At 43.0% G+C, this 10,381-nt stretch overlaps 1 protein-coding gene across 1 annotated transcript in view; it reads right to left on the bottom strand.

Moving 5' to 3' along the window:
• Positions 1 to 1,054: 1,054 nt before the first annotated feature.
• Positions 1,055 to 10,381, bottom strand: part of SLC39A9 (solute carrier family 39 member 9) — a 52,158-nt gene continuing 42,831 nt past the window's right edge. The window contains exons 4-7 of the mRNA XM_015068443.3: positions 8,922 to 8,990; positions 7,653 to 7,738; positions 7,042 to 7,176; positions 1,055 to 5,030 (exon numbers count right to left, since the gene is read on the bottom strand). Of these exons, the coding sequence (XP_014923929.1) occupies positions 4,800 to 5,030; positions 7,042 to 7,176; positions 7,653 to 7,738; positions 8,922 to 8,990 (521 nt within the window). The 3' untranslated portion in view covers positions 1,055 to 4,799. The remainder of the gene's footprint in view (positions 5,031 to 7,041; positions 7,177 to 7,652; positions 7,739 to 8,921; positions 8,991 to 10,381) is intronic.

Here is a 10,381-nt window from a genome sequence, read left to right as displayed (position 1 = left end):
GGATCCAGATGTTCCGGTCCCCCATCCGTCACACAGTACCTTACTAACATTAGCTGGTCGTGGATTAGGAACCCAGACCCAGTTAACTTCCCACCTGTACACTCAGCCCCATGCACTGACTCCTCACCTCTTTGCTGACTCCCAAACCCTCACCTCGGTGTGGGCAAGGGCAGAGCTGCAAGTAAGGCCAGCAGCTGGTCCTGCCACTGATTAGGGAGACAGCTGGTGCCAGGGAAGTGGGGGGCGGGGGGACCACAGATTAGAAAGAAAGTGCCTCCTTGGCACACCGATTCATTTAGCAACACGTATCTATTGAGAACCTAGCTTCCTGGAGCTTGTATTTTCGCAGGGAAGGACACAGTAAGTATATTATAAAGCAGATTAAAAGATGACCAGTGCTACAGGAAAGGAAATAATAGAATAGGGTAAAAAGTACTGGGACACGGTGGGCAGATTAGTTTTAAGCAGGGTGGTCACAAGAGGCCTAACTGAAGGAGGCTTTAGACCCAGACTGGAAGGACGCGAGGGAGCTAGGGGAAAGGGCATTTTAGACATAGGGACGGGACACAAGGTTGCTTATTTCTGACATTATAAAAACTACACTGTAGGATGCTGCCGTAGCTTGTGAAGAACTAGAAACGAATTTACAAATTGCACTTCCATTAAAATCTCTATTTCCAGGGCCAGTTGGTCTCAGCCTCTGTATTCTCATAGAGCAGCTCTGCCTTTTGAAATGAACCCACTGCGATTGAGATCTGTTGCCTGCTTCTCTTTTCTGGGAGCAGGCAGCTACCTTCCTAAGTAATATTTACTAGCAACCACGGCAAAGCAAAAATAAAAGTCAATGAATTAGTATGTCTGGGGGCACCTGGTGTATTGAGTCCTTCATCTCCCCTCCCCCTTTCCTTAAGGATATCATATAGTGGGCACACCTTTCTCTGGCCTTCAAAGATTTTCATTACCTTTTCTGATGTTCAGATGTGGGTCAAGTCTAGCCATCAAACAGAGAAGCAAACTGCCAAGAGAGGAAGTAATGAGCCACTCACATAAGGTATGCACTAATAAAAATTTAATATCATAAAACAAATCAGAAAACAGCAAAAAAAAAAAATTTTTTTTTTTTTAACCATTCACAATTAACGTGGAAAGAGACAAAATTATAAGGCAGCCATCCATGGAATGATTTCATGTTTACAAAGGATCCAGAAAAGGGGACATTTAAAATCACTCTTCAGGCTACTGAACCAGGGGAAATGCAGTTTTATCCCATGAGACTTCCACCTTGCTAGAAGATGCTATCAGAAAAAAGACCAAAGCCAAGTTCCTTGTGTTTAGGCTGAGCATATCTAGAGAATTCCCAATGGTTGTCTCCTTTCCTACAAGTCACAAATTTCCCTCAAGTCTCCTGGGGCGATCGATCTAGATGTCTCAGCTACAAAGTGAGCTACATCGTTGGCTTTAAGTTCATGGCATCTCCCAACAGTGCTCTCGGGATCATTCTGTTTTGACCAGAAATCTTCGACGGTTCCCCTGTAGATCACTTTGCACTGCAGTGGTTTTAGAAGAATCTGGTCATTATTCTCAATCTCCCAAGGGGCCCAGGAGCCATGTAGGCAAGAACATTCTCTGGGGGCTTGTGCTGTTGGCAGACAGCTCCCGTGTTTAGTACCTGGCTACCATGTGTCTGAGGGGCATAATATACTCCGATGTGGGGGTGTCCTCCTAGCTCTAATCCTCCAACAAGAGAAACACCAGGAAGTGACCCTTAGAAGTAGGCTGGTAAGAAACACACTTACATGGTCTCCTCTTTACAAAGAACTGACCCCTCCAAATGACCACCTCTCTCCGTTTTCTAATAATTCATTATACAGGAACACGGCTGACTCGGCTGTTTTGAATAAGGAAATAAAAAGGTAATGGGGGGAAGAGAGAACACAGAGCCTCTGCAGGTGGTACCATTTCCAACTCGCTACACTCTGGTGCAGGAAAGCCACCAGACCTGGAACTTCGCCGCTTCGGGGAAATGGGGACTGATATGCAATTCACTGGGAAACAAGTGAGGGGAATGGATCGGTAGTGTTTTTCAATTTAATTTGCCATTTAAGAGTGCATCTGGAATCTGAATAAATTGATCCCTACCAAGGAAATGGAGTCAAATTGCAATTAAGATTAGCTTTGGTTATGAGGAAGGAAGGACCATGCTTTTCATCAACTGCATCTCTCTGGTAGCCAATAATTCCATCTGTAATCATGGCAGCAGCTTAAGTATTGCCAACGTTTTCAAATGTGTGAGAGCGTTAAGGCATCTACATCTAAAGCGGGAGGCAGTTTTAAACAAGAGGAAAACAGAACTGAAATGTGCCAGTAAGCCACCACTGCTGTGGCCTCTTCTGGGACACTGCCCACCATGAGCAAGTTCTTCCCCCGGTGAAGAAGGCCTCTGCCATGCTGCTTGGTCCCCTGCTGCCTGAAGATGCATTTGAGCCCTGTAAGATTAGTATGGCTATTTCTGCATGCTGACCAGGAGACACAGGAGTAGTTCCCGAGGCAGCAGCTTTAAAATCTGGGGAGGCCCATAGCTTCTGAGAGCTGATAGGCCTTGAAAGGTTTGCTTGTTAATGTGAGGTCCAGAGGGGAAGGCAAATTTGGAAGTCTGATGGTTCGATCCTTGCCAGAGTTCAAGGCCCACCTACCCAGCAAGCTATTCTAGCCACACTTTTAGTGATGGCAGGGCACTGCTGCAAGAGGCTTTGGCCAGCAGAACAAATTTCTCATCATTTCTCACACAACAGTATGGCAGAGAGTGCTGCCATCCAAACCAGGCCAGACACTAAAATGTACTATTTATTTAACAAAGTAAATGTCCAGGGAGAATCAAGGCAACCATGACATCTTGAAGGACCACATGAAGCCCCAACACTCTTCATAAGTCAGAGCTGCTATCAGGAAAAGTCACTCAGACTTTCCACGCTGTACCTTCTGCTGGTTTTAAGCGCGTATGCAATGGCTGCAGCCACTATACGAAACCGCCTCCTATTTATGCTACTTTGGTCTACAGCCAGCAGGGGGCTCTCGAGGTCTATTTCCATAGCTCGGGAATAGATCTAGTGACAAATCTAGGACGGAAATAAAGAAATTACAGGCATGCTGGCATATACGTCATATAAAACATTTTACGGACTCCTAAACCCACTGCCCTGAAGAAAACGGTCTTGGTTCCCTCTTTCTATAATGTGTTTTTGAAATGGTACAGAAAATCAAAATAAATTAATAACACAGTATTATACACTGAGTCGATAACACAAAGTTTTACAGGGACTTTGGCAAACACAGAAAAATCATCCTAGTTTGTTAAACGCTTTTACTATCTCAATTGTTTAAATTACCAGAATATTAGTGACTGCATCATCTCACGTATGAGGAAGTGACATTTTAAGGGCTTAGCAGAGTTGCATTTGACACAAAAGTGATTTCATTGAAGGGAATAAAGTAAAGAGACAATGTCATCTTCATCATCACCGTTCAAGAAGTGGTTGTCCTGACGAGAGTTCAATTCACACAAATCCTAACGTCGCTGTCAGCAGTGAGCAGCACATTAGAGGGAGGGGGTGCTGGAGAGGAAAGTCAGGAGGAAAGCACGGAAAAGATGAAGAGACAAGAGACAAGAGACATGATTTCAATAAGCTTTAAATGAAGAGGCAAACACTTCCCGCTTGTGATACATCGTGACCGTCTTCATTGCTGCAGGTGCTTATGTGACGCTGACCTAGCACTTCCCACGGGACACCGAGTATTCTGCCGGAGGGACTGGCGGTCTGCTAAGATAAATACTTAAAAAGAAAAAAAAAAAAAGGGACAACATAGGTTTTGGTAATCTCCATTTTAAAAAGATTACTACAAAGATGTCAGTCACTATCCAAATTCACTTAAAATTAATACCCCTCAATTTCAAAAGGTACTTTGGGATCTGACTGCTCTTGAAGGAATGGCTGGGGGGAGGCCTGAACCTACCAGAACTTGGCTCCTCTGTATGAATGCATTGTAGGCAGGTACACTGCAAAAAAGAACTTAAAAAGAAATACTAGTCACCTCCTCCGATGCTAGTCCATCTCTGTGGCTCCATTTGATGGAAGGGCGGGCCCTCTTTAAAGAGGCAGATGTGAAAGGAGGTGTTAAGTCTCTCCAGACACCCCCTGTTCAATGGACAGCTCTCGAGTAAGAAGTCAGCTTTTAATGTGTCTTGCCGTCATTTTCCTGACTCTTGCCCCAGGTAGATGACAATTCTCTTTAGCATCTAAGACAGTGGACATTATGACCTTGATCAAGGCATGTGGCAGAGATGCTAAAGCACCAGTCTTACACGGTGAGAACCATGTTAAAGATCAATGGATAAAGTAAGCGGCGGAGCCTCTAAACTAACAAAGAGATTTAGCTTAATTACAGAAACACTGTACTTTCATAATTACTATTTCATCGTGAGAATGAAGTTCTCCACTTTTCCTTAAAATGAAATTCCATCTTCCCTGAGAATAGGGGTTAAGAGAAACATCAAAACTCAAAACGCCAAGGGCCCTTTAAAAAACAACACAACGGAATGTCCACATCCAGTCGCGGTGTGTCGTTTATCGTCTAAAAGCTTTCCATGACTCCAGGTTTTAATCTCACCTCCCTCCGGACTCTAGGAACACAGGTGGAGATGGGCAAGGTGAGACAAGACACTGAGGAAGTGAGCAGCTGTCACGCGCTGGCTGTTCTCGCCGGATGCTGGACAGCCACGGACTGAGGCTGGAACCTGACGTTTAATGCTGGTGTCCTACTGACAGAATGAGTGGGATGAGGCAACCCAGAACCAGGGCTGCCACCTCCACGCGGCTGAGGCCCCTCCCGCCAGTGGGGTCGGGTTTGTGACTGTGCCCCATTCCGCCCACCTCCGGGAGGACATGTACTGTGGCAACATAAAGAAATGTCCCGGCAGAGAAAAGCATGGCCACTCCAGTGGCATTGACCTCTGAAAGGGCTTCTTTACTGCTCTGTGAATTGAGAGAAACAGAGAGAGACAGACAGAGAGAGAGAGAGAGAGAGAGAGAGGAGAAGGAGAAGAACAATTAAAATTCAGGGTCAGGAAGAAGTTCCAATTAAAAAAACACTCAGCATTCACAACTGGTGCACTATGGGACACTGGGGAGGACATCTTGAGATCAGAGCAATCTTGTGATTGATGAGAAGCTTCCAAATAAGGGCTTAAGACTATTGATACTGTACACAATTGCTTCTTTAAGCAAACATCAAGTCTGGATGAACAGGTCTGGCACGTATTATTCTTACAATGGAATCAACGGCATTATTAATGCAGATATTAAATTTCGTACATTCGCTCATTTATTCTACTAATAGTTAACAAACATCCCCTATACACCAGGCTCCAGGCCAGCTGTTGAGATACAGTGGTAATCAACATCCAGCACCTGCCCTCAGAGGCTAGAAACATCTTATAAGCTAATCTTGACACAATTAATTTCAACTTTTTCTATTAAAAAAGTGGACCCATGGACTACAACAATTAAAAATTTAAGAAAGGAGCACGCCATAATGTAACATGTAACCCCATGCCTCCAGAATTATACCTTTCTGTCTAAAGTTCTAAAGACTTTGATCGATGATCAATGAAGTGATATACAGGGTAATACTTAAAAGGAACTATATACTGACTGAAAGAAGAAAAGGCTCTTCAAACGATCGGAGAGGGTTTTTATGACACCTCATTTGTTAGCAATCCAGATCAACAAACTTGATTAACATGAACTTAACCATGTTTTGACCACCTCGTTTCTCATATGTTCCTTTTAATATAGTTTTGTTGGGGGGTGCCTGGGTGGCTCAGTCAGTTGAGCGTCCGGCTTTGGCTCAGGTCATGATCTTGCAGTCGGTGAGTTCGAGCCCATGTCAGGCTCTGTGCCGACAGCTCCACAGCTGCTGTGGAGCCTGCTTCGGATTCTGTGTCTCCCTCTCTGTCTGCCCCTCCCCCACTCCTGCTCTCGCTCTCTCTCTGTCAACAATAAATAAACATTAAAAAAGAATTTAATATAAGTTTTGCAGTATCAGCTATGAACTGAGTGACACTCAGAAGAATCAGTGACCTTCAGAGAGAGTATGGGAAAGCAGTTCCATGAACGAGCCCTAAGTCGGTCTGGTGCTAAGATTTTCCTCCTGTCACCTGCCAGCTGACACTGAAATACAACAGGTCAATGAGACCCGCAGCCCCAGTGGACAGAACTGGAAGACAGAGAAACGTCCAACTTGAACAGCACGGGAAGGATACCCAGGCTCAGAACTGACAAGCGACAGACACGTTACTTCAAGTCTGACGTTATGTTCAGCGCAATGATAAAGAACTGGATATTTAGTATGCGGTGATATGAGAATACAGACATCTCTGCTCATCCCCTATTCTCCTCAAAGCTGCCATTCGCTTGTCCCTCACTCTTCACGTGCCTGCTTAAACATTAAATATGCACCGTGGCTTATTATACATCTGTCAAATAAAATTAGTGGGTCTGGTTAGGCTTAAGTTATGTTATTTGAAAGATCACGTATATGTGCAAATGTTTTCGGAATTGAAGGGGAAGACATTTTCAAATTAAATGAACAGGAAGATGTAACTTTATGAAGGGAATGCCTTGGAATTGAGATGTTTACCTTGTACTGGTTTTTCTCGTAATTTCATTTTTCTTTATCATTTTATTTTTGAGACAGAGAGGGAGCAGGGGAGGGGCAGAGAGAGGGGGAGAGAGAGAGAATCCCAAGCAGGCTCCGCATGGTTAGCGAAGAGTCTGATCTGGGGCTTGAACTCACTAACCGTGAGATCGTGACCTGAGCCGAAGTTGGATGCTTGACCAACTGAGCCACCCAGGAGCCCCAATTTCATTTTTAGCTTGAGAGAGTAACTTAACTGAGAAACTCAACATAAAAGACCATAGATTCTGGTAGATCACAAAAAAATTGGATACTTGTCTAGATAAACTAGGAACGAATAAGACGTACCTTACTTAGTCCTAAGTATGTCACCATGGCCATAACTGGTGCTGCAAGCGCAAACACCAGTAAATGTTTTCTGATTCGATTCCGTTCTAGGCCAGCGTGCATTAAGAAGGAAACCAGCCCAAAAGCAGCTGGTGCCTGGAAAAAAAAAATTAGTCTTAAATACTCTTAAAGTATGGATTGCTTCTATATTATGAAGTATATGTCACTGGACTGAATTCTCACCGAAAAAAAGAGGCATGGTACCACGACTGAGCTCTGCCTTTTAGGAACTAATGTTCTAAGCTAAGAAAATATCCTATGCGTGTGTGTGTGTGTGTGTGTGTGTGTGTTTTAGACAGTAGGAAGAGAGAAATAGTCAAGAAAAGATTATAAAAAAACAAGAATATTTACCAACAAAAATTATTATAAAATACAGAAATCTGTAGAGAATTTAATAATTTGTGTATAGGACCATAAAAAAATCCCTTCCATCTAGTCAACTGTCTCAAACCAAGGGCAATTATGAAAATAGCTAAAAATATTTCCCCATTCCAGGAAAATGTTAATGACCAAAGAGAAATTTTAATTGTGAATATATTCAATATCAAATCTTTCACTAGGATTCCCCTTACCTTATGTAGCATTATTGCCACAAACACAATCAATTGGACGCTAGTCTGGGAAGTAGAGGCTGCCGCTCCTAAGGCAACACCGTCGGCTAAATTTGGAAAAAACGAAACATAAAACATTATAAATACAACAACAACAGCATCTATACTAGTGTCCTAGTCTTATATGAGTTTTAGAGTCAGGTAGACCTGCATTTGATTCTGGGAAGGTTCTTTAACCTTTCTCAACCTTAGTCTTCTCATCTCTAAAATGGGTTCAGTGAAGTATGTGTTCTTTGGGTTTTCATGAGGGTTAAATGAGATAACATTTGTAAGCTGCTTAGCACCTGGCCCCAAATATTCAATGTATCAGCTGTTATTAGAAAAGTATGATGTCAGAAAGTATATAAAGTATGTAAGTATATAAAGTCTATATAAAGTATTATTAAGGTATAATCCACTGATTAATCAAACTGTAATAGCAGAAATAGCAAAGATTATAAAGAAAGCAACTCTGCATCTTGTAGATGAAAAAACACAACATAAGAACACTACGACTTTACAGAGATGATTTATACGTCAAAAGTAAACACTGGCTGGCTGGCTGGCTAAAGTTTTGTCAGATAGGCATGTTCTGTTAGAAAGGTCCAAGTAATAGCATGCCACATTTCACATGCCTTTGTCCTTCCCAGAATCCCACTACTGGGACTGGTCTTTGGTGATCATTCTAAGGCATGCCCAATTAGCAATGCTGAGCCTTCTGCATTCTACGGCCCACCTCTGCCTCAACTGGCACTTTAGGTATACACTGAGCAACAGGGCTATTCAGTATAAAAGTGTCAAACCTCTTTTCCAGATGAGGTTCTAGGGCAGAGGTCAGCAAATTTTTTTCTTAAAGGGCCAACGAGGAAATATTTCAGGTTTTGCAAGCCATTTGCTCTCTTGCAGCACTCTGCCATTAGGGTGCGAAGAGCCACAGGTAAGATGTAAACAAGTGGGCATGGTTGTGTTCCCAAAAAGACTATTTACAGGCACTAAACTTTAAATTTCATGTAATTTTCAGGTGCCACAAAATATTTTCAACCATTAAACAATATAAAAACCATTCTTAGCTCGCAAAACCCTGACACTGAGTACGCCAGGGTTTATACTTGGGTTGGAGAACTTCATCACGAAACCCTCTCCCTGAAGGCCAGCCCAAGAGCTTTCATGGGGGTGGTCCCTGGGATGTAAACACTAAACTCCCCATAGTGCACCAGAAGAGAAAGGGCTCTCTTTGCAGTCCCGCCCTACCTGCAGCATGGACGACCAGACCCAGCGTGGTGGTGATTTTGGAATTGCTGGGCCTTGCTGTTTCTGGATCTGAAGTAAAAATAAGCGAGTCAGTCATTAAGCAATGTGAAACAGAAACTGTTAGAACACTGTCCTGGAGGTGGAAGAATTCTTTCAAAGCTCTTAAAGTAGATTCTGTTTTCCTCCTGACTGTCTTTCCTTACGACTGGCTTCAAACACTTAGAAGTTTCTCCTGTCCTGAAAGAAGTGGGCAGGAGGGAACCCTTCATCTGCCCCAGCCTTCCCTGAACAGGCAATACGTAAGCCCCAACTGCCTCAGCTGCCTTGCACCCTTGAGCGCTCTGGCTCTCCCTGGAAAGTGCTCTGTGGTCTCTCCTCACTTCTCTCCAGACCAACTGAATTGTCACTGCCTACCTGCTCCTCTCCCCGGCCTCCTGAAACTTTAGCTTTATTCCAAGACCAAAATGTCTATCATGCTTGCCCTTCTCCTCTTAATCGCCATCATCCTAACCTAAACTTTCATCAACTTGAACCTGACTTAGCAACAGGCTCCCAGCTGGTCTCCCCTAGCTCTCATTTCTCCCTCATCTGATTCGTCTTACACATCCTTGTCGGAATGCTCATCTCTGAATCACCACCCTTCTGACTTGCCAGTTAACTAGCTAAGAATCTGCTGCTTATCAAACTCAGTCCAAACTGCTCCATTCATAGGTTCTTAAGTTCTTTATCAACTGGTGTCATCTTATTTCTCACTATTCAGTCCAGTTAAACCAGCTTAACACCTTCTAACAAAACATTCTCATTCTCCCTCAAATCTCTTGTCTTTAATTCTTGGCATGTGCATAACTTCTCAGCTCCTCAGTCCAAAACATAGCCATTGTTCAAAGTCAATTCTAGGACTACTTCCCTTAAGAAAGAATTAAAGATCAATTCCAGCTCAAAAGGCTCCCCTTGCCTAGAAACCAAGAGCTCTAAGTGCACATACTACTTCAGTTTCTTCTATATCACCACCTGAGATATGTAAAACTGTTTTCACTCAGATAGGTCTGATGTCCCCAGACTGACTGTAAACTGCACAGAAGTGAATTTTCCACTTCTCTCCATTCCCTTTTCACATGTCTTACAGAATGTCGCACAGCAATGGAAACCCAATAGCTGCTTAATAAATCCTTATTAGAGAGGGGAGAAAAACATTTCTCTGTATGAATGTTACTGCTAGAATAGGAAATATACCAGCAAGTCAATAATGTCCAAACAATGTAAAGTTAAAGATGAGGACATCAAAATGCCAGATGAAATGACAGATGGACATTGGTCAAATAAATTCCAAGGGATTTAATCTTCTGGGGGAACCCAGCACATAGGAAGAATGGTTTACAGTGGGAAAAAACACATACAAGTAAAGTAACATGTTATCTTTTTACTAAAAATAAAATTATCTTCTAATTAAAATACTACAA

Source organism: Acinonyx jubatus, chromosome B3 (assembly GCF_027475565.1).
Source record: "Acinonyx jubatus isolate Ajub_Pintada_27869175 chromosome B3, VMU_Ajub_asm_v1.0, whole genome shotgun sequence".
NCBI lineage: Eukaryota > Metazoa > Chordata > Mammalia > Carnivora > Felidae > Acinonyx > Acinonyx jubatus.
Note: the sequence above shows the minus strand (reverse complement) of the source record. Positions and strands in the feature narration are given on the sequence as shown.